The sequence below is a fragment of the Jatropha curcas genome, chromosome 5, assembly GCF_041381405.1.
Source record: "Jatropha curcas cultivar XTBG-Jc1 chromosome 5, XTBG_Jcur_1.0, whole genome shotgun sequence".
Lineage (NCBI taxonomy): Eukaryota > Viridiplantae > Streptophyta > Magnoliopsida > Malpighiales > Euphorbiaceae > Jatropha > Jatropha curcas.
Window position 1 is genome coordinate 896,229 of NC_143155.1, and position 23,960 is coordinate 920,188.

At 30.7% G+C, this 23,960-nt stretch overlaps 5 protein-coding genes across 5 annotated transcripts; all 5 read left to right on the forward strand.

Moving 5' to 3' along the window:
* The first annotated feature begins 2,830 nt into the window (after positions 1–2,830).
* On the forward strand, positions 2,831–3,637 carry LOC149495968 (17.3 kDa class I heat shock protein-like). Its single transcript, XM_089722090.1, has one exon. The coding sequence runs from the start codon at positions 2,967–2,969 to the stop codon at positions 3,438–3,440; it is 474 nt and encodes a 157-aa protein (XP_089578216.1). The 5' UTR covers positions 2,831–2,966; the 3' UTR covers positions 3,441–3,637.
* Positions 3,638–9,439: 5,802 nt separating this feature from the next.
* On the forward strand, positions 9,440–10,101 carry LOC149495969 (17.3 kDa class I heat shock protein-like). Its single transcript, XM_089722047.1, has one exon. It carries the CDS (start codon positions 9,526–9,528, stop codon positions 9,997–9,999), a length of 474 nt encoding a protein of 157 aa, XP_089578173.1. The 5' UTR covers positions 9,440–9,525; the 3' UTR covers positions 10,000–10,101.
* Positions 10,102–12,012: 1,911 nt separating this feature from the next.
* Positions 12,013–12,700, forward strand: LOC119369249 (17.3 kDa class I heat shock protein-like). Its single transcript, XM_089722140.1, has one exon. The coding sequence runs from the start codon at positions 12,081–12,083 to the stop codon at positions 12,552–12,554; it is 474 nt and encodes a 157-aa protein (XP_089578266.1). The 5' UTR covers positions 12,013–12,080; the 3' UTR covers positions 12,555–12,700.
* A 1,656-nt stretch (positions 12,701–14,356) lies between these two features.
* Positions 14,357–15,114, forward strand: LOC149495970 (17.3 kDa class I heat shock protein-like). The gene has a single exon (XM_089722050.1). The coding sequence runs from the start codon at positions 14,456–14,458 to the stop codon at positions 14,927–14,929; it is 474 nt and encodes a 157-aa protein (XP_089578176.1). The 5' UTR covers positions 14,357–14,455; the 3' UTR covers positions 14,930–15,114.
* A 4,727-nt stretch (positions 15,115–19,841) lies between these two features.
* Positions 19,842–20,729, forward strand: LOC105629885 (17.3 kDa class I heat shock protein). The gene has a single exon (XM_089721991.1). The coding sequence runs from the start codon at positions 20,059–20,061 to the stop codon at positions 20,530–20,532; it is 474 nt and encodes a 157-aa protein (XP_089578117.1). The 5' UTR covers positions 19,842–20,058; the 3' UTR covers positions 20,533–20,729.
* Positions 20,730–23,960: the final 3,231 nt, after the last annotated feature.

Genomic DNA, 23,960 nt, shown 5'->3' on the forward strand with positions numbered 1-23,960 from the left:
TTTTTAAATGTGTAAGGAAACTTAAGTTGATATTAGTTAACTTGAAATAATTGTTAACTAAAATCACTAGATTATATGTGTGTTTTGGTGAAAAATTATTTTGAGTGAATAAACTTTTTTATTGAAACCACTAACTAATTTGTAGACTTTTAACAAAACACTATTTTTTCATGTACTTTTTACTGGCTAGTGGTCACATTTCATAATTGCATTAAAACTACAAATGAATTGTGTGTTTTATTGAAAATGCAAATTGACAACTTAAAATTTTCATTTTCTGTTGAAACCACCAATTAAATTGGTGGTCTCAATATAAAATAAAAATTATTATTTATTCATATAATTATTTTTTGTTAACTGTTTGTCAGTACGAGTTATTTTTTCTATTGCACTGAAACCACCAACTCAATTGGTGATTTTAGTGCAACACTCTCTTTCCATATTAGTACAAATATTAAATTAATAAATAGTTTTGAAAATATATTAGATTGTGAAACAGTCTTCTGAAGAGCATTATTTTTTTCAAAGCCTTATAGGGTGACCATATAGTCTTTCTTTACTTAATTGACTTGAAACCAAAAAGAGAGCTTGTTCAAACAACAAGAACAGAAGAAAACTTTCCTTCCATTCTGAGATTGTCTTGATAATCAATGAGGAAAGAATGAATATTTTTCCTAGATGTTGCATATGAAGATTGGAGGGATTAATCAGTAGCCATTCTCTTTAATCCAACCAAGTCCTGAAACAATGCTCAATTTGATTAGTAGCCCCGAACAAAGAACAAAATAATCCTCGAGGTGTGAAAAGGATGACTCATCCCGCTGCTACCTGAAACAATTGTCGATTTGATCGTTTTGCATCTTTTCTCAAAGAGAAAGTTACAGGGACCTTAGGTAGCTACTTGAGAACACCTTGTGAGCTGGTTTATGCTTCATGGTTCTTCCCTTTAGCAACAAGTGAGTTTCAAATGAAGGGAAAACACTCTAGAATAAGCTTCAAACCTTTATTAAAATTTACATAAAATAATAAAACAACGTTAGTTCATGGTTATTCATAAGAGGGGAAATCATTTTAGGAAAAACAATTACTCCCTCCATCCCAAATTGATAGAACATTTTTCTTTTTCATTTGTCCCAAATTATTACAATTTTAATAAGCTAGTTAATATGACCAATAATTATTCATAGTAACTACTACCTCCGTTCTATAATATTTATTACATTTGAGAAAATAGTTTTTTTTAAAGTACATATCACATTTGTGGTTTCAAGAGTAACAAATATTTTTTTTTCGGTGTTTACATCTTGTATATGACCAATAATTATTATTACCTCCGTCTCAAAAAGATAGTCCACTTTCTATTTTCACATATATTAAGAAATATAGTTAAAGGACAATTTTATTCATATAACTTTACTATTATGTCCATCTTAAATAAAACATGAGTATTGAAATAATAACTAAGAATTAATGAGTGTTATTGAAAATAAGGTAATTTAATAAGGGTATAGTAGACAATTTAAGGATTAACTATAATGTAAAAAAAGAAAAGTGAACTATATTTTGGGGCAAACCAAAAAGGAAAGATGAATTATCTTTCTCGGATGGAGGAAGTACTTTAATTTAATGATTTTTTAGAGAATTAATATTAAATGAAGGGTAATATAAACATTTTGCTCAATAATTTTTCTAATTTAGATAAATTTAATAAATGTGACAATTAATATGGAACTGAGGTATGTAATACTCCATTAGATAAGTAACTTAGATAATAAAGTAATTAATCTTGGTTGATTACAAAGTAAAATAACAGATTAACGTGTATATCTCATATTAAAGTAGGGTATAATAGAAATATATATATATATATATATATAAATTGTCATTTCTAACAAAAATAACTTCTTTTTTTAATTATTGTGAAATAAAAAGTGTATATCAATATGAGACTGAAAGCGGTAAAGAGTAAGTATTTGATTCAATTTATCGGTTCAATCGATTTTTGCGGTTACTTTGTTATTTTTATTCAATTTTTCAATGTGATTGATGAGGTTCGGTTAGTAATCAAAATCTATTCGGTGTAATCGATTTTAGTTCAAGCAATCCTAATAAACCCAAAAGGAAAAGTGCTGTCCTTTTAAAATTAAGATCCTAAAATAATTTGCAATAACAGTGCTAACTTATAATAAATAGTTAAATCTATTTGATTGGAATTTGGTTCACCTCACTCTTTTGTTAAATAATTATTGTTGTGTATGAGAAAGTAGTCTTTAGTTTCGAATTTATTTTTATAGAAATTAGATAATTAGCATTTTTGTTTGATTATATATATTTTCTATCTATTATAAAAAACCAATATATACAGCATAATATAATATAATATAATATAATTAATCTGATTTTCTCTATTTTTGTTCTGTTTTGATTATTTAAAATTCGATTTTCAGTTAATTTTATTTGGTTTGGTCTAATAAATTGCTTAAAATTAACCTAGTCAATTGAATGCTCGCTCGCTGCAAAGTTGATAATTGAAATTTTAAAATTTTGCAACTAATTATGATATAAAAGCAAAATATATTATTGTTGAATTTTAAATAATTTATTTTAAAGCAAAAATTTTTATGTTAATTGTCTTTAAAAGGGTTAATTGAAAATTTTTTAATCAATCTAAAGAACATATTAGAAGAAATTGATAATTGATTTAGAAAGAACATAGGTTCGAGAACATGCGAGAAAAAGCCCCCAAATCCTTCTGAAGCATTGAAGGTTCCAGATTTTTCCAGATACAGTTTGTTAGCGAAAGCCCAATGAGATTTCCCGAGAAACTACCAGAATCGTTCTTCTCATCCTTTAAATAATCAAACCCATCATCCCTGCTCCCACCATCGACAATAAGAAGCAGTTCAGCTCTCAATTACTTTCTCAGCGATCTATCAAATCTTTTCTGAGCGATAAACAAATTGGAAATGGCTCTGATTCCAAGTTTCTTCGGTAATTCAAGAAGCAGCATTTTCGATCCTTTCTCTTCTTTCGACGTTTGGGATCCATTAAAAGACTTTTCTTTCCCTTCATCTTCTTCGATCGTCTCTCGTGAAAATTCTGCTTTTATCAACACTCGCATAGACTGGAAAGAGACACCGGAAGCTCATGTATTCAAGGCTGAACTTCCTGGGCTTAAGAAAGAGGAAGTGAAGGTTGAGATTGAAGACGACAGGGTTCTTCAAATCAGCGGAGAGAGGAATGTGGAGAAAGAAGACAAGAATGACACCTGGCATCGTGTGGAGCGTAGCAGTGGGAAGTTCATGAGGAGATTCAGGCTGCCGGAGAATGCAAAGATGGATCAGGTAAAGGCTTCAATGGAAAATGGAATTCTTACTGTGATTGTTCCTAAGGAGGAAATCAAGAAACCTGATGTCAAGGCTATTGAGATTTCCGGTTGAGCTATTATTTCCTCTAAACTTACACATATAGCAAAAATATGTTAACAGAGATGGTGAAGAAAGAATTAATGTCGTTTGTTCTGTAATTTTGCTCGGTATGACTGTTTGTATTAAATCTATGAGGTTGTGTTTGAATCTTTTATGTCAGGTATTTTCTGTTATATAACGATAATAATATTAGTTCCTTTTAAGATTAATTGATTATTTGGTTCCTGAGGAGACAACTGTAAAATCAAATCTTTTCCCAGAATACATAATTAAAAGGAAAATACAAGAAATTTTCTTTACTTAATTGACTTGAAACCAATAAGAGAGCTCGTTCAAGAACAAGAACAGAAGAAACCTTTCCTTGCATTTGGAGATTTCCTTGATAATCAAGGAGGAATGAATGAATCTTTTTACTAGATGCTGCATATGAAGATTGGAGGAATTAATCAATAGCCATTCTCTATAATCCAACCAAGTCCTGTGTTATCTTCCAGATGGTGTTCAGGATGTTGGGTCATTTTGAGCAAATTTTTACTGTATTCTTGGATTTCTAGCTGATGCTTCAAGAGTCCTTGGATCCAGCAAAACCTGGTCTCAACACTGCTCCCTTTACAAGATGCCATGTATTAATGGCCTAATGGTGATCTGTACTACTTTGTTATTTTCCCCAGTAGAAGATACTGAGGAAAATTGTTCTATCATTTCTTGCTGTGCAATGTTCTGTAAACAATACAAGCTTCTAGCTTTTCCACTTGCTTTTTGCCCATTCCATCTATTTATTTTTCTTTTGTGTACATCCTATGTTTATTTATTTTATTAATTAGACCAGGTTTAAATTTGTAATCCCACATTATTAAAATAATTTCAATGTTATTAAAGATAGCTTGGTCGAATAGTTGAAGTGCATTAGACTCTACTTTGTTTATTATAAAATGAAGTCATAGAATCAATTTCTTGGTAAGAGCTTTAACAGTTTTAACATGATTGGTTATCGGCTCGAAAGGGATTAATTTTTTACCAAACCGTTAAATAGGGGTAAAAGTTATTTATGTGAAACATATTTAAATCAAATAGATAATCTTTTTTTTTTAAAAGAAATATTAACAAACAGGAGTAAACACGAATCTCGCATGAATCTGAAAATAAGATTAATTTCAAAAAGATGCGAGAGTACTGATAATTAAATCGAAACATAATTTAAATGTTATTCAGCCAAAATTTATTTGACATATATTCTAATAGAAGAAATGTCAAATTTAAATTCTTGAATTTTTATAAGAAAACTAGAAAAATATTTGGTCAACTATTTAAATGAATTGAAATAATATTGTAAACGTATTATTTACTAGTTGATAATAATCTTCGTTCTAATAATTTGCATCAAATTGATAAAAATTTCAGTAATTAGAGATTCGAATCCGATATTTCTGATTCTTGAAGCAGAAAATGAGAAAATAAAGAATAATACCCACCTAATTAACTTAAGGATTAGGGTATTTGCATAAATGGGTGATGCCCATCCCTCCTTTTTTAGACGCTTCATGTTTATCTCCTTATCATTATAGCTGCCCTGTTTGCGTAGTGGCTCTGAACTAAGTTATGGACCGTTATATTATTCCCATGAATGCAATAAAACGAAAGCAACAAATCAAAGAAAACCTAACCTAACAGCAGTCATATCAACTTTATTAAGCTATTCAGTAATTTCTTTTGGCTATTACTTTATTTTAACTGATCTAATTATTGGTGTTTTTTTATGGATTGCCATTTCAAGTATTGCTCCCATTGGACTTCTTATGTTAGGATATGGATCCAATAATAAATATTCTTTTTTAGGTGGTCTACGAGCTACTGCTCAATCGATTAATTATGAAATACCATTAAGTCTTTGTGTGTTATCCATATCTCTACGTGTGATTCGTTGAAACATAAATTTTTCCCTATTCTTTTTAGGACTTTTTAGGAAAAGGGCGAAATGAATAGATATCTTCATTTTTTATTCATCATTTGGGTTAATGAACTAAATTGGATAGTCATATGAGTAAAAGAAAACAACTTCGAAATTTGAAGTAAAAAATGGAGACTCATTTCCTATGTACAAGAGTAAAACAGAAAAAAAAGAAGACCGGTTGCCTCAAGATTGGTTGATTAGTCATCCTTACTTGAAGCGGGCTCAAAAGATCAACCTTGTTGAGTTTTCTTGAGTTTTCACTATCATTCATATGTATTACCATAATTCTAACAAGTGAGTAAGTAAAAATGAGTGGATGGTTAGGAATACCAAGATACACAAAGGATTAGTAATAGATTGAAAATTGTCTAAATTATCTAAAAGGGTATTTCGGCCTAATTCGACCTAATAGATAATAGAAAAGTATATTAATTGGGGCTTTAAGTTGGTAGAAATGATCAAGTAGTACTCCCCATGATTCCGATCCAGAGTATGCTCCTACCCACCGATTAAAGAAATAACTATTAGGAACGAAATAATCCTTTCCTTGGACTTGTAGATTTTAACTAAGATAAACTCCAATTCCAATGCTAAATAGTTTTCTTTTCAACTCTTTGCATTAACTTATCGTTCTCCTATTAGTTATTCACTTGATTTTGTTCATTTTCATAAAATTCTCATTAGAATTGGGATATATATGCAGCTTAAGAACAATGGCTCGAGGCATTAGTTCGGAGTTTTTGAATGGAAATACTAGCATTCAAGAACATCTATAATACCACTTTAATAATGATTTAATTGGTTTATTTTGATTCCTTTCCTTAAATAGTTCAGAAGTAAAACCGGTTAATTTTAAGTTTGGCTTACTAATTTTTTGGGTCAATTTACCGGATCAATCTGAATTTAATAGTTATAATTTTCATGGTCATGAATTATGACTTATTCAGAAAAATTCGTTGTGCAACATGGACCAAATAAGTTTGGGAATATCTATTGGGATTACAGTTTGTTTGGAGAGTATGTGAAGTTGTTTGTTTCCACTGTGATGGAATTTTTCTCTCATCTTATCCTTGAACATGAGATTTTATAGTCAATCTCATAAATTTTCTATATAGTTTATTCGGCTTAAATTACAAAAATACTCCAACTATGTGACTTGTTGCAATATCACTCTAAAATGACCTTTATACCCTGAGCATTCCCATTAAAAACATAGATATATTGGCACCGTAGTTTAAAACTTAAACCATAAAAGGACTAAAGTAATATTTAATGCGTGACCTATTGATTTACCTGAGCTAGTTTAACTCAATAACCAAAGATTTGTAATTTTGGAAGATTATTATTGTTTAATTAATTAATAAGATAATATTACACTTTTGGGCACTTTTTATAGTATCTCTCGTAGACCACAACGAATTGGAGTATATGATGAAGATCGAGTGAAAGTACTATGTGATAGAAGCAAACTTAAGAGATTCTTAAGAAGTAGGAATATAGCTAATTTCTTTGATGGTTTTTCTAGGTTATCATACAGTTATTTATAATACATCTGAAATTGTAACTGAATATGTATATTTATGATAAGAATATTGGCTATGAATGCCGAGCAAGAATCTCGACAATTAGTGATCTTTAATGACTACATTAATTGAAAGTTACTTTTATTCAAACGAATCTGAAGACTGTTTGGTCTTAATTAATTGCTCAGCTCTTTATGTTGCTTGGTTACTTGGTTTGCTCGGTATAGATTAATAATTTGTTCCTATCAAAAGTTTCTCCGAAATATATCGAACCATTTTTGTTCAGTCATCTCCATGCTCTTTTTAGCACTTTAAGTCACTTCCGAACACCTTTTTATCTTTCTCTTCCACATAAGCCCTAGATGTCAGTTCATTATTAGCTCACATCTTGTCTTTAATAGACGTGACTTTTGGCATTATCAATGCTCTTAGAACGGCATGCTTCTTTACTTCATCATTAAGGGGCGACTCTTGCTATTTCATTCTTGTTGACGTTTCGCTTTCTCTTGACGTCTCTTCCAATTCTCTCACCTGCTTATAAATTGAAGGCTGAAGCATTTCCTGTTGATTTTTAAAGTTCTTTTACTGTCATTTTCATTTCCCTTTGCAACTTTTTGTAAGATTTCACAAGAGGTAAAATTTTCCTTTCTCATCTCGCCTTTTCCTTACTTGTTCCTTTGCTTTTCACAATACTATGAACTCTAGTACCCCCACCCCCTGTCTGGAAAAGGCAAAGCTATTGCCATTGAAGACTCTTCTTCTTCTTCAAGCTCTAAAGCCACCAAATCAGGTGGTTTTCCTTCCAGCGGTCTTCCAATCACCATGGAAGCGGTGGATCAAGCCTCTAGGATATCACCTGGTAGGGTCCGAGCCACTAGTATTGTCATTAGAGATAGGAATACCCCTCCTCGTCTCAATAGAACTCTCAGCTTGCTCAAACAAAAATCAAAAAGACGGCAAAAAAGAGTAAAACTAGTTCATTATTTGGGGAAGAGGGTATGGAAAGACTTAAAGTAAAATATTCTATTTCTGATGAGTTTGAGTTACTTCCTATAGGTACAAATGTTTGGGCAAACTCTGAGCAAAGTCCCAACTTCCTTATCATGTACGAAAAAAGTCCAAGCGTTGGTGTTCGCCTTCCTCTCCAAAAAGATTTATGTGACTACTTTAATCAGCTCGGCATCACTGTATCACAACTTGCCCCAAATAGCATTAGGATTATGCTCGGGTTAAGCATCTTAGCTCATAAAGCTAATTTGGAATTTTCTCCGTATTTGATCAATGGGCTATACTCTTTAACAAATCACAAAAAAGAAGATCACCCTCATTTGTCTTTCCAAGTGGTCTTAGTGTTTTTGAGGGCTTGACTGAATCCATAAAAGGGAGGTGAAAAGAAAAATTCTTTATAGTGAGAGGTTCGAAAGATTTTAGGGTGAACACCTATTAATCCTGAACTGTCCCATCTTTTCGGGAAGATAGGTTATTGACCCAAGGAGAGAAAGCAAGTATAGATGCCCTTGCTAAATATGCCAATAAACCTCTTCATATTTTAGATCTCCTTGCCCTAGAATATCCTTCAACTCACTTAAGAAAACGCCGAAGAAGAATAAATCAAATAGGTATATAATTGGCTTTTCCCCCCTGCGCAGTCCTGAATTGACTTTTAACATTTTGCTGAGAGTGAGAGAGGAAGAAAAAGAAAAGAAAAGAAAGAGCTTCTAGGTTATTTTGGTTCGATATTTGGTCCAATTTAATAATTTAGTCTTGTTTTTTATTTGACTTATAGATTTTTCATTGGGTTTGAAGATTTTAAACTAATTTACAGGTCCGGTTTAGCAATAATAAAATATTTTCTTTTAAATTTCATTACATAACCTCGTAAGTTGAAATTAGGGATAAATTTTTAAATGTAAAATATATGAAAATCAATTTTTGAGTTATTTTATAAATGGTGTGATTGACTGATCTATAATTATCAATATTCAAGCATGAATACTAGTAATTAAAGGCATTAAACATTAACTAATTTTGTCTAACTTTATTTTTTATGCTATTTTCTTCCATTTTTTAGATGTAAAATATGATGCATGCACACCTTCCAATGGTTTCACTTATAAATGGTTAATTCATTATATTAATTAAATAATTAACCAATTATAACTTAATTATAGATGTATAAAGGATAAAAATGTAAAGTTATAATAATATTATTTTCTTTCCAAACAAAGGAAAATTGTTTTATTTTCCTTCTGCCCATTTATTTCCTCTCTTTTCTAAATATAGGGTGGAAAATAAAGAAGAAAAATGAATAGTAAAATCAATTCTTATTTTCGTTCCTCCTTTATTTTCTTTCCTCACTTTCCCAAACATAGTGTAAGACTGGACCCATATGAATACCAAGAAAACAGGTTCCAGAACATGCGAGAAAAAGCCCAAATCCCTTCATTGAAGGTTCGAAACTTGTCTAGATACAGTTTCTTGACAAAAGCCCAATTAAATTTCCCGAGAAACTACTAGAATCCTTCTTCTTGCTTCCTGTAAATATCCCTTCCATTCTCACCGTTCCAGCATCGACAGCAAAAACACATCAATCAAATCTTCTTACGCGATATACAAATTAGAAATGGCACTGATTCCAAGTTTCTTCGGTAACTCACGAAGCAGCATTTTCGATCCTTTCTCTGCTTTCGACGTTTGGGATCCATTCAAAGACTTTCCTTTCCCTTCATCTTCTTCAATCGTCTCTCGTGAAAATTCTGCTTTTGTTAACGCTCGCATAGACTGGAAAGAGACACCAGAAGCTCATGTCTTCAAGGCTGATCTTCCTGGGCTCAAGAAAGAGGAAGTGAAGGTAGAGGTTGAAGATGACAGAGTTCTCCAAATCAGCGGAGAGAGGAATGTGGAGAAAGAAGACAAGAACGATACATGGCATCGGGTAGAGCGTAGCAGTGGCAAGTTCTTGAGGAGGTTCAGGCTGCCGGAGAATGCAAAGATGGATCAAGTGAAGGCTTCAATGGAAAATGGAGTTCTTACTGTAACTGTTCCTAAGGAGGAAATCAAGAAACCTGATGTGAAGGCTATTGAGATTTCTGGCTGAGTTTTACAAATTTTAGCATTAAAAATGAATGTACCAGGAGAGATTCAGAAGTTGTTTGATGTAATAAATTAATGAACAAAGATGGAGTCTTGAGTTGTAAAATCTATTTTCAATTTTTTTAAATTTCTAACAGCTGAATTTCACAAATTTAAAACTAAGGTTTTATGTCATTATGTCACTCGTAAAACTTCACTGGCTAATTAAATCATTTTAAAAAATAATCGCTGAGTGTGAGAGTGAAAATTTATGCCATATTTGACGATAGCTATTTATGCAGCATTTAGGTGTTTTGATTAGAGTTAAAATTATTATACTCTATTTATACTTGTATTTAGAATTTAAAAAAGTAGATTATGAAACATTATTTCTTTTAATATTTGATAAAATATCAGTAAAACAATTGATGATTATTAATATATTTAATACCTATTAAAATAAGTAATTTTACATAACAAAACATGAAATTAAGTAATTATTATAAAATCCTATTTAATAAGGAACAATGTGACTTGTCAATTACTGAAATAGAAAAGAAAGGGAGAGAGAAAGGGACTAGCGGCCTGATGGTGAGAAGGAGACGACGACAACTGATTCAAAGCCTGTCAGCTAAGGTAGTGGCTGAGAAATCGAGTAGAGAGAGGGATCGGTGCAGCTAAGAGGGAAGATTTTAAAACGGTTTGGTCTAATTCAATGGTTTAGTTTTATTTTTATTTGATTTATAGATTTTTCATCAGGTTTGAAGATTTTAAAATAGTTTATAGGTCCGATTTAACAATAATAAGATATTTTCTTTTAAATTTCATTATATAATCCCATAAGTTGAAATTAGGGATAAATTTTTAAATGTAAAATATATGAAAATCAATTTTTGGGTATTTCATAAATGGTGTGATTCACTGATATATAATTATCATTATTCAAGCTTCGATACTACTAATTAAAGGCAATATACGTAGTTATAGTTATTATTTATTATATAGTTATTGTTTTCCTTTTTATTATTATTATTTTATTATTTATATTATTATATTATAGATAATTTTTTCTATTTTATTTTGTTTCGCATTATTTTATATAATTTTATTTTTTTCTATTTTTCTATTATTGGATTCCTAAATTTGAGCAATCCGATATCAGAATTATGGTATCATAATTCTAATAGACAAATTATACTTTAGAGTAGAAAAAAAACTTCGCATGCGAATATTGATTCTTTTAATATTTATTTCATTTGTAAAAATAGTCCGGATATGATCTCTCAGACTAAATTAGTCTTTGGTACCTTTTGCTATCCCGTCAAAAGCAAAAAATTATTATGATTTTTTTTTTCAATAAATCAATAAAATATTATAGATTCCATCGTTCCCATCGCTTCTTCATTAATGCTTAGGTCTTAATTTTACAATGGAGCCTCTAATGAAGCTTGTCATTGAGTTAATCTGCTCAGTTTTTATTGACTCGAGGCTCTTTTTAAACATTAACTAATTTTGTCTATCTTTATGTTTTTATGTTACTTTCTTTCATTTTTTTAGATGTAAAATATGATGCATGCACAGTTGCAATGGTTTCACTTATTAATGGTTAATTCATTATATTAATTAAATAATTAACCAATTATAACTTAATTATAGATGTATAAAGGATAAAAAATGTAAAGTTACAATAATATTATTTTTTTTCCAAACAAAGGAAAATATTTTTATTTTCTTTCTTCCCATCTATTTCCCTCCCTTTTCTAAACATAAGGTGGAAAATAAAAAAGAAAAATGATTAGTAAAATCAATTCTTATTTTCGTTCCTCCTTTATTTTCTTTCCTCACTTTCCCAAACATAGTGTAAGACTGGACCCATATGAATACCAAGAAAACAGGTACCAGAACATGCGAGAAAAGCCCAAATCCCTTCATTGAAGGTTCGAGACTTGTCTAGATACAGTTTCTCGACGAAAGCCCAATTAGATTTCCAGAGAAACTACTAGAATCCTTCTTCTGCTTCCGATAAATATCCCTTCCATTCTCACCATTCCACAATCGACAGCAAACACATCAATCAAATCTTCTTAAGTGATATACAAATTAGAAATGGCTCTGATTCCAAGTTTCTTCGGTAACTCGCGAAGCAGCATTTTCGATCCTTTCTCTGCTTTTGACGTTTGGGATCCATTCAAAGACTTTCCTTTTCCTTCATCTTCTTCAATCGTCTCTCGTGAAAATTCTGCTTTTGTGAACACTCGCATAGACTGGAAAGAGACACCGGAAGCTCATGTCTTCAAGGCTGATCTTCCTGGGCTCAAGAAAGACGAAGTGAAGGTAGAGGTTGAAGATGACAGAGTTCTCCAAATCAGCGGAGAGAGGAATGTGGAGAAAGAAGACAAGAACGATACTTGGCATCGGATAGAGCGTAGCAGTGGCAAGTTCTTGAGGAGGTTCAGGCTGCCGGAGAATGCAAATATGGATGAAGTGAAGGCTTCAATGGAAAATGGAGTTCTTACTGTGACTGTTCCTAAGGAGGAAATCAAGAAACGTGATGTGAAGGCTATTGAGATTTCTGGCTGAGTTTTACAAATTTGATCATTAAAATGAATGTACTAGGAGAGATTCAGAAGTTGTTTGATGTAATAAACTAATGAACAAATATGGAGTCTTGAGTTGTAAAATCTATTTTCAAATTTTCTAAATTTCTAACAGCTGAATTTCACAAATTTAAGACTAAGGTTTATGTCATTATGTCATACGTAAAATTTCACTGGCTAATTAAATCATTTTAAAAATAATTTTACACTGCTATATATTTTAAGTAGCTAAGCAAATAATTTTACATTATATATTAACTTATTTACAAAATTTGATTAATAAAATTAGTTTAATTAAATATTTATTTGATAGTCAAAAAAAAAAAAAGTTAGTATTTTAAATTGCTTAATCACATATTTAATGTTTTATAGAAATCAAAAATAATAAAAATTATGGTTATTAATATGGAAAAATGTGAATTTATTTATAAAAATAAATTTGAGAATGTCACAATATTATTTTAATCCCGAGGGCTAAAATTATGTATCGACGTGTTTTTTACTTTGTATTATTATATATGGTTGAATTTTGTGTTAGATCATTTGATTTTGAAAATTATATTATACTTCAAAAATGTATTTCAAAAAAATATATATATAAGACAAGAATATTTGTAAATTATATCTCGAAGGATAAAATGAAATGACATGAATTAATTTTTCTTTAATTAAAGATTTCGAGTTTGAACTTTGGATATAAAATATCTTTAAACACTTGAAAGAGAGTATTTTTAGTTTCTTTGTAGGCTTTTTGGGGCGCAAATTTCATTAAAAAACTTTAGCTTGTTTCGAGGGATTCAATCAAGTGACAAAGCAATTGATTTATGCTATTAGCTATAAACATGCTCTACTTAATGACTATTTACAGTACCGCCCGACTCTATAGTTATTCAACAAGTTTGATTTAATAACTTTGAAATTTCTTTTAGTAGTTCCAAATTTCTTTCATTTACTAAAAAGAGATCCGCATCTCTATTTGTTTTACTTTCAAATAACAAAATGCTTTAAAATGCTAAAGTTGTTTGATTTCAAAATTTTATTTATGCATTTTTAAGATTGTTTTTAATAATAATAATGACATATTAATCTACTTGAATTTTCCCGATTTTGAATTAGTTGCACGAACATTTAAAAGGTTTAATACTCTCATAATATAGTTGGTTTTTTTAAAGATATTTATAACTTATTATAGATAATTATTTATTTATTTATTTAAATTTTTTTAATAAGTTACATACTTTTTTAAGGCTATGTGTGCTAAGTGTGTTGTGTCTTATTTTTTTTTATCTAAAAATAGTTGTATCATATTCCGTGGCAATTTATTTCATAGATAAACGGAAAAAAATTATCTAGACTGAATTTATAGTCCTATTTATGAACTAAATCAATAAAGCTAATGATTTTTATTAAAACGAAATATTTCTAATCATATACTTAAAAAAAAATTAAACCCACATATTATTTAAAAAATATTTAGCTTCATTGATTTTCATAAATAAGGCTATGAACTCCGTCTGCAAATTTCTTCCAATACACAGTACTCCTGCTCGACCCCGATTGGCTGACGCGGCTGGATCTTAAAAAACGACATCGACCGAGCCCGTTTGGAAACTAAGAACAAAAGTTCGAGAATGTGCGAGAAAGGCCCAAATCCAGATTTATCGAACTTTCCAAGCATTGAAGGTTCCAGAACTTTTCATATATGGTTTGTTAACGAAAGCCCAATTAGATTTCCCGAGAAACTACCAGAATCGCTCTTCTACTGCCTATAATAATCAAACCCATTACCCCTAGGCCGACCATCGACGATAAGAAGAAGTTCAGTTCTCAATTTACTTTCTCAGCTATCTATCAGATCTTGTCCAGGAAATAAACAAAACAGAAATGGCTCTGATTCCAAGTTTCTTCGGTAACTCACGAAGCAGCATTTTCGATCCTTTCTCTGCTTTTGACTTTTGGGATCCATTCAAAGATTTTCCTTTGCCTTCATCTTCTTCAATCGTCTCTCGTGAGAATTCTGCTTTTATCAACACTCGCATAGACTGGAAAGAGACACCAGAAGCTCATGTATTCAAGGCTGATCTTCCTGGGCTCAAGAAAGAGGAAGTGAAGGTGGAGATTGAAGATGACAGAATTCTCCAAATCAGCGGAGAGAGGAATGTGGAGAAAGAAGAAAAGAATGATACTTGGCATCGGGTGGAGCGTAGCAGTGGGAAGTTCATGAGGAGATTCAGGCTGCCGGAGAATGCAAAGATGGATCAAGTAAAGGCTTCAATGGAAAATGGAGTTCTTACTGTGACAGTTCCAAAGGAGGAAATCAAGAAACCTGATGTCAAGGCTATCCAGATTTCTGGTTGAGCTATTATTTCCTGTAAACTTACATATATAGCAAAACTAGAGATGATGAAAAAAGAATTAATGATGTTTGTTCTGTTATTTTGCTGGGTGTGACTGTTTGTATTAATGCTATGCGGTAGTGTCTGAATCTTTGATGTACGGTATTTTCTGTTATATAACGACAGTAATATTGCTTTTATAATTAATTGATTATTTGGTTTGTCGAGGAGACAATTTTCTCTTTTTGAAATCAATTCTTTTCCCGGAAAATTTCTTATTTCATTATTTCATTTTTGTTGCCTCTGCACAAGTCAAAGTAAAAATCAGAAATTTAGATTAAGGGAATAAATAATTAAAAGGAAAATACAAGAAAATTATAGTTCTTAGGTTGGATCCCAACGTCCATGCAAATCATTTGTTTAAAAATACGATTATAGGTTGGTGCTTCTGATAAAAATAATGCTTTACATAAAATCATTTTTCATTTTAATGTCATTTTAAAATTATTTATTAATTTAATATTTATTTTAATATAAAAATAAAGTGTTGCACTAAAATCAGTAATTGAATTGATGATTTCAGTAAAATAAAAAAGTAATTCGTATTGATAAACAGTCAGCCAAAAGTAGTTATAGGAACAAATAATAATTTTTAATTTCTATTGAGACCACAAATTCAATTGGTGGTTTCAACACAAAATGAAAATTTTAAACTCTCAATTTGCATTTTTATTAAAACACGCAATTCGTTTGGTGATTTTAGTGCAGCTATGAAATATGACTATTAGTCAGCAAAAAGTACATGAGAAAAATAGTATTTTGTTTAGAGTCCACTAGATTCATTATTGGTTTTAATAAAAAAATATTTATTCACTCAAAATATTTTGTCACCAAAACACACATAAAATTTGGTGATTTTGGTGCAATATATTTGATATTTGCAACGAATTAGAACGTTGAATTTCATTTTGAGGTGCAGAAATTGGAGCTATGGTAATTATTCAATATCCTTTTATCTTATTTTATAATTTCTTAATCTAACTGAATGATAAATTTTGTTCTCATTTCCATAATATTTTTTTAATACAGGCAGATGAGCTTCAATATATATATCACAGTTTAACATCACAAACATATAGAAATCTATCATTCCATTGAAGATTATTTAGCCTATTCGGTATAATGAATGAAGAAATTCGTAACGGAACTCATTGTATGCTTCAACATGCCCTTCTATCTATAGAGTTTCTTCGTGTTCAAACACCAAAAAAACTGCAGAGGTGAAGGAGACATGAAAAGATATATAAACGTATTCCATTTGAAGCCCTGCCAGTAGACGATATACCTCAAGTCTCTCCCTGTATGACATATAACTAGTATGAAGGTTATCGCGCTAATATGCCCAGCACATCATCTTCTACACCATAACCTGAATGGAGTGTACTATCTTCAATATTAGAAATGTCATTAAACATTCATTACACTTCGATGATGGCAACCCAACAAATCCATACTTCTTTCTCCAGAATAGGCGAGAGTGCCACTTCAATATACAATACCTGCTTTCAATATTTCTACGGTGTCATTCAGCACACTTGATGGATCTACATTTCATATTAGGCACTCATTTAATGATTTTTTTGAGATGATGATACCCGAGCAACAGACTCATATGACATTTTCTCCATAACAACCTGTCAGGGACTGCACCTTAGGCGAAATCCCACATCGGCTAAGCACAAGGTGGAAGTACTGTACATAAGGAGTAGCAGGCCTTGAGTTCCCGAGACGCGTTTTGGGCTAGGAGGTGGTTCCCTGGCCCAGGAACAAAACCGTGCGGGCCTGGGGCCCAAAGCGGACAATATCTCGGTAGAGCCTGGGATGTTACACAACCATTTGAGAAGATGCGGTACGTCGAAATCCACATCGTAATAGGAGGCTTTCAAGGTGTGGTACAGGAGGACATGTGAGTAGATATTAATATGATTAAGTTATTAAGATATTTTTAACATCATATAAGTTCAACTCGAAGCTCTTTGTTACTCTTGGTAATTTTTAACTGTGTAAGGAAACTCGTGTTGTTATTAGTTAACTTGAAATAATTATTAACTAAAACCACCAGATTATATATATGTTTTGGTGAAAAAAATATTTTGAGTGAATAAATACTTTTTTATTGAAACCACTAATTAATCTGTGGACTCTTAACAAAATGCTATTTTCTCGTGTACTTTTTACTGACGAGTGGTCACATTCTATAGTGTTCACATCTCATAGTTGCACTAAAACCACCAAACGAACTGTGTGTTTTAGTGAAAAGGTGAATTGACAATTTAAAATTTTCATTTTGTATTGAAACCACCAATTGGATTGATGGTCTCAATACAAAATAAAAATTATTGTTTATTTATATAACTACTTTTTGTTGACTGCTTCTCAGTACGAGTTGTTTTTTATATTGCACTGAAACCACCAACTCAATTGATAATTTTAGTGCTATACTCTCTTTCCATGCCAAGGCAAATATTAGATTGATAAATAATTTTGAAATGACATTAGATTGTGAAATAGTTTTTTGAAGAGCATTATTTTTTTCAAAACCTTATAGGGTGACCATATAGTCTTTCTTTACTTAATTGACTTGAAACCAAAAAGAGAGCTTGTTCAAACAACAAGAACAGAAGAAAACTTTCTTTCCATTCTGAGATTGTCTTGATAATCAAGGAGGAATAAATGAATATTTTTCCTAGATGTTGCATATGAAGATTGGAGGGATTAATCAGTAGCCATTCTATTTAATCCAAGTCCTGAAACAATGCTCAATTTGATTAGTAGCCCCAAACAAAGAACAAAATAATCCTCGAGGTGTGAAAAGGATGACTCATCTCGCTGCTACCTGAAACAATTGTCGATTTGATCGTTTTGCATCTTTTCTCAAAGAGAAAATTACAGGGACCTTAGGTAGCTACTTGAGAACACCTTGTGAGCTGGTTTATGCTTCATGGTTCTTCCCTTTAGCAACAAGTGAGTTTCAAATGAAGGGAAAACACTCTAGAATAAGCTTCAAACCTTTATTAAAATTTACGTAAAATAATAAAACAACGTTAGTTCATGGTTATTCATAAGAGGGGAAATCAGTTTAGGAAAAACAATTACTCCCTCCGTCCCAAATTGATAGACACATTTTTCTTTTTCATTTGTCCCAAATTATTACAATTTTAATAAGCTAGTTAACATGTTAAATCTCTATTATATCCATATTTAATTTTACTTGTTAAAAATAACTTTCTTATTTTTATCAATTACTCTTTATTTTTCAATGCCATTATTTATTGAAAATCGAAACTTTGAAAATTGAAAATGTCAATAGTTACTCATAGTAACTACTACCTCTGTTCTATAATATTTATTATATTTGAGAAAATAATTTTTTCTTAAGTACATATCACATTTGTGGTTTTAAGAGTAACAAATATTTTTTTTTTCGGTGTTTACCCCTTGTATATGATCAATAATTATTACTACCTCTGTCCCAAAAAAATAGTCCACTTTCTATTTTCACACATATTAAGAAATATAGTTAAATGATAATTTTATTCGTATAACTTTCCTATTATGTCCATCTTAAATAACACATGAGTATTGAAATAATAACTAAAAATTAATGAGCGTTATTGAAAATAAGGTAATTTAATAAGGGTATAGTAGACAATTTAAGGATTAATTATAATGCCAAAAAAAGAAAGTGAAACTATATTTAGGACAAACAAAAAAAGAAAGATAGACTATCTTTTTGGGACGGAGGAAGTACTTTAATTTAATGATTTTCTTAGAGAATTAATATTAAATGAAGGGTAATATAAACATTTTGCTCAATAATTTTTCTAATTTAGACAAATTTAATAAATGTAACAATTATTATGGAACTGAGGTATGTAATACTCCATTAGATAAGTAACTTAGATAATAAAGTAATTAATCTTGGTTGATTACAAAGTAAAATAACCGATTAACGTGTATATCTCATATTAAAGTAGGGTATAATAGAAATATATATATATATATATTGTCATTTCTAACAAAAATAACTTCTTTTTTTAATTCTTGTGAAATAAAAAGTTTATATAAATAAGAGACTGAAAGGAGTAAAGAGTAAGTATTTGATTCAATTTTTCGATTCAATCGATTTTTGCGGTTACTTTGTTATTTTTATTCAATTTTTCAATGTGATTGATGAGGTTTGGTTAGTAATCAAAACCTACTCAGTGTAATCGATTTTAGTTCAAGCAATCCTAATAAACCCAAAAGGGAAAGTGCTGTCCTTTTAAAATTAAGATCCTAAAATAATTTGCAATAACAGTGCTAACTTATAATAAATAGTTAAATCTATTTGATAGGAATTTGGTTCACCTCACTCTTTTGTTAAATAATTATTGTTGTGTATGAGAAAGTAGAGTCTTCATTTTCGAATTTATTTTTATGAATTTAGATTCTTATATTTTTGTTTGATTAGATATATTTTCTATCTACTATAAAAAACCAATATATACAACATAATAGTATAATATAATATAATTATTCCGATTTTCTCTATTTTTGTTTGGTTTTGATTATTCAAAATTCGATTTTCGGTTAATTTTATCTAGTTTGATTTAATAAATTGCTTAAAACTAATCAAACCAATTGAATGCGCACTCCATTATAAAGTTGATAATTGAAATTTTAAAATTTTGCAACTATTTATGATATAAAAGCAAAATTTATTATTGTTGAATTTTAAATAATTTATTTTAAAGCAAAAATTTTTATTTTAATTGTCTTTAAAAGGGTTAATTGAAAATTTTTTAATCAATCTAAGGAACATACTAGAAGAAATTGATAATTGATGTAGAAAGAACACAGGTTCGAGAACATGCGAGAAAAAGCCCCAAATCCTTCTGAAGCATTGAAGGTTCGAGATTTTTCCAGATACAGTTTGTTAGCGAAAGCCCAATTAGATTTCCCGAGAAACTACCAGAATCGTTCTTCTGCATCCTATAAATAATCAAACCCATCAGCCCTAATCCCACAATCGACAATAAGAAGCAGTTCAGTTCTGAATTACTTTCTCAGCGATCTATCAATCTTTTCTAAGCGATAAACAAATTGGAAATGGCTCTGATTCCAAGTTTCTTCGGTAACTCAAGAAGCAGCATTTTCGATCCTTTCTCTTCTTTCGATGTTTGGGATCCATTCAAAGACTTTCCTTTCCCTTCATCTTCTTCGATCGTCTCTCGTGAAAATTCTGCTTTTATCAACACTCGCATAGACTGGAAAGAGACACCAGAAGCTCATGTATTCAAGGCTGAACTTCCTGGGCTTAAGAAAGAGGAAGTGAAGGTTGAGATTGAAGACGACAGGGTTCTTCAAATCAGCGGAGAGAGGAATGTGGAGAAAGAAGACAAGAATGACACCTGGCATCGTGTGGAGCGTAGCAGTGGGAAGTTCATGAGGAGATTCAGGCTGCCGGAGAATGTAAAGATGGATCAAGTAAAGGCTTCAATGGAAAATGGAATTCTTACTGTGACTGTTCCTAAGGAGGAAATCAAGAAACCTGATGTCAAGGCTATTGAGATTTCCGGTTGAGCTATTATTTCCTCTAAACTTACACATATAGCAAAAATATGTTAACAGAGATGATGAAGAAAGAATTAATGGTGTTTGTTCTGTAATTTTGCTGGGTATGACTGTTTGTATTAAATCTATGAGGTTGAGTTTGAATCTTTTATGTAAGGTATTTTCTGTTATATAACGATAATAATATTAGTTCCTTTTAAGATTAATTGATTATTTGGTTTCTGAGGAGACAACTGTAGAAAACACATTTCTATTTCATTATCAGAAATTGAGATTTAAGTGGACAAATAATTAAAAGGAAAATACAAGAAATTTTCTTTACTTAATTGACTTGAAACCAATAAGAGAGCTCGTTCAAGAACAGGAACAGAAGAAACCTTTCCTTCCATTTGGAGATTTCCTTGATAATCAAGGAGGAATGAATGAATCTTTTTCCTAGATGCTGCATATGAAGATTGGAGGAATTAATCAATAGGCATTCTCTATAATCCAACCAAGTCCTGTGTTATCTCCCAGATGGTGTTCAGGATGTTGGGTCATTTTGAGCAAATTTTTACTGTATTCTTGGATTTCTAGCTGATGCTTCAAAAGTCCTTGGATCCAGCAAAACCTGGTCTCAACACTGCTCCTTTTACAAGATGCCATGTATTAATGGCCGAATGGTGATCTGTACTACTTTGTTATTTTCCACAGTAGAAGATACTAAGGAAAATTGTTCCATCATTTCTTGCTGTGCAATGTTTTATGAACAATACAAGCTTCTAGCTTTTCCACTTGCGTTTTGCCCATTCCATCTATTTATTTTTCTTTTGTGTACATCCTATGTTTATTTATTTTATTAATTAGACCAGGTTTAAATTTGCAATCCCACATTATTAAAATAATTTCAATGCTATTAAAGATAGCTTGGTCGAGTAGTTGAAGTGTATTAGACTCTACTTTGGTCATTATAAAATGAAGTCATAGAATCAAATTCTTGGTGAGAGCTTTAACTGCTTTAACATGATCGGTTTTCGACTCGAAAGGGATTAATTTTTTACCAAATTGTTAAATAGGGGTAAAAGTTATTTATGTGAAACATATTTAAATCAAATAGATAATCTTTGTTTAAAAAAAATATTAATGAACAGGAGTAAACACGAATCTCATATGAATCTCAAAATAAGATTAATCTTCAAAAAGATGTGAGAGTACTGATAATTAAATCGAAACATAATTTAAATGTTATTGAACCGAAATTTATTTGACACATATTCTAATAGAAGAAATGTCAAATTTAAATTCTTGAATTTTTGTAAGAAAACTAGAAAAATATGTGGTCAACTATTTAAATGAATTGAAATAATATTGTAAACGTATTTTTTACAAATTGATAATAATTTTCGTTCTAATAATTTTCATCAAATTGATAAAAATTTCAGTAATTAGAGACTCGAATCCGATATTTCTGATTCTTGAAGCAGAAAATGAGAAAATAAAGAATAATACCCACCTAATTAACTTAAGGGTATTTGCATAAATGGGTGATGCCCATCCCTCCTTTTCTAGACGCTTCATGTTTATCTCCTTATCATTATAGCTGCTCTGTTTGCCTAGTGGCTCTGAACTAAGTTATGGACCGTTATATTATTCCCATGAATGCAATAAAACGAAAGCAACAAATCAAAGAAAACGTAACCTAATAGCAGTCATATCAACTTTATTAAGCTATTCAATAATTCCTTTTGGCTATTACTTTGTTTTAACTGATCTAAATATTGGTGTTTTTTTATGGATTGCCATTTCAAGTATTGCTCCCATTGGACTTCTTATGTCAGGATATGGATCCAATAATAACTATTCTTTTTTAGGTGGTCTACGAGCTACTGCTCAATCGATTAGTTATGAAATACCATTAAGTCTTTGTGTGTTATCCATATCTCTACGTGTGATTCGTTGAAACATAAATTTTTCCCTATTCTTTTTAGGACTTTTTAGGAAAAGGGCGAAATGAATAGGTATCTTCATTTTTTATTCATCATTTGGGTTGATGAACTCAATTGGATAGTTATACGAGTAAAAGAAAACAACTTCGAAATTTGAAGTAAAAAATGGAGACTCATTTCCTATGTACAAGAGTAAAACAGAAAAAAAAAGAAGACCGATTGCCCCAAGATTGGTGGATTAGTCATCCTGACTTGAAGCGGGCTCAAAAGATCAACCTTGTTGAGTTTTCTTGAGTTTTCACTATCATTTATATGTATTACCATAATTCTAACAGGTGATTAAGTAAAAATGAGTGGATGGTTAGGAATACCAAGATACACAAAGGATTAGTAATAGATTGAAAATTGTCTAAATTATCTAAAAGGGTATTTCGGCCTAATTCGGCCTAATAGATAATAGAAAAGTATATTAATTGGGGCTTTAAGTTGGTAGAAATGATCAGGTAGTACTCTCCATGATTCCGATCCAGAGTATGCTCCTACCCACTTATTAAAGAAATAACTATCAGGAACGAAATAATCCTTTCCTTGGACTAGTAGATTTTAACTAAGAGAAACTTCAATTCCAATGCTAAATAGTTTTCTTTTCAACTCTTTGCATTAACTTATCGTTCTCCTATCAGTTATTCACTTGATTTTGTTCATTTTCATAAAATTCTCATTAGAATTCGGATATCTATGCAGCTTAAGAACAACGGCTCGAGGCATTAGTCCGGAGTTCTTGAATGGAAATACTAGCATTCAAGAACATCTATAATACCAATTTAATAATGATTTAATTGGTTTATTCTGATTCTTTTACTTAAATAGTTCAGAAGTAAAACCAGTTAATTTTAAGTTTGGCTTACTAATTTTTTGGGTCAATTTACCGGATCAATCCGAATTTAATAGTTATAATTTTCATGGTCATGAATTATGACTTATTCAGAAAAATTCATTGTGCAACATGGACCAAATAAGTTTGGGAAAATCTATTGGGATTAGAGTTTGTTTGGAGAGTATGTGAAGTTGTTTCTTTCCACGGTGATGGAATTTTTCTCTCATCTTATCCTTGAACATGAGATTTTATAGTCAATCTCATAAATTTTCTATATAGTTTATTCGGCTTAAATTACAAAAATACCCCAACTATGTGACTTGTTGCAATATCACTCTAAAATGACCTTTATACCCTAAGCATTGCCATTTAAAAACATAGATATATTGGCACTGTAGTTTAAAACTTAAACCATAAAAGGACTAAAGTAATATTTAATGCGTGACCTATTGATTTACCTTAGCTAGTTTAACTCAATAACCAAAGATTTCTAATTTTGGAAGATTATTATTGTTTAATTAATTAGTAAGATAATATTACACTTTTGGGCACTTTTTATAGTATCAATCCGCCTCTTAACTCTCGTAGACCACAACGAATTGGAGTATATGATGAAGATCGAGTGAAAGTATATG

What these genes read in the sequence shown, in the direction of transcription:
- LOC149495969 (XM_089722047.1), top strand. Translation starts at nt 9,526, where the DNA reads ATGGCACTGATTCCAAGTTTCTTCGGTAACTCACGAAGCAGCATTTTC.
- LOC105629885 (XM_089721991.1), top strand. Translation starts at nt 20,059, where the DNA reads ATGGCTCTGATTCCAAGTTTCTTCGGTAACTCAAGAAGCAGCATTTTC.
- LOC119369249 (XM_089722140.1), top strand. Translation starts at nt 12,081, where the DNA reads ATGGCTCTGATTCCAAGTTTCTTCGGTAACTCGCGAAGCAGCATTTTC.
- LOC149495970 (XM_089722050.1), top strand. Translation starts at nt 14,456, where the DNA reads ATGGCTCTGATTCCAAGTTTCTTCGGTAACTCACGAAGCAGCATTTTC.
- LOC149495968 (XM_089722090.1), top strand. Translation starts at nt 2,967, where the DNA reads ATGGCTCTGATTCCAAGTTTCTTCGGTAATTCAAGAAGCAGCATTTTC.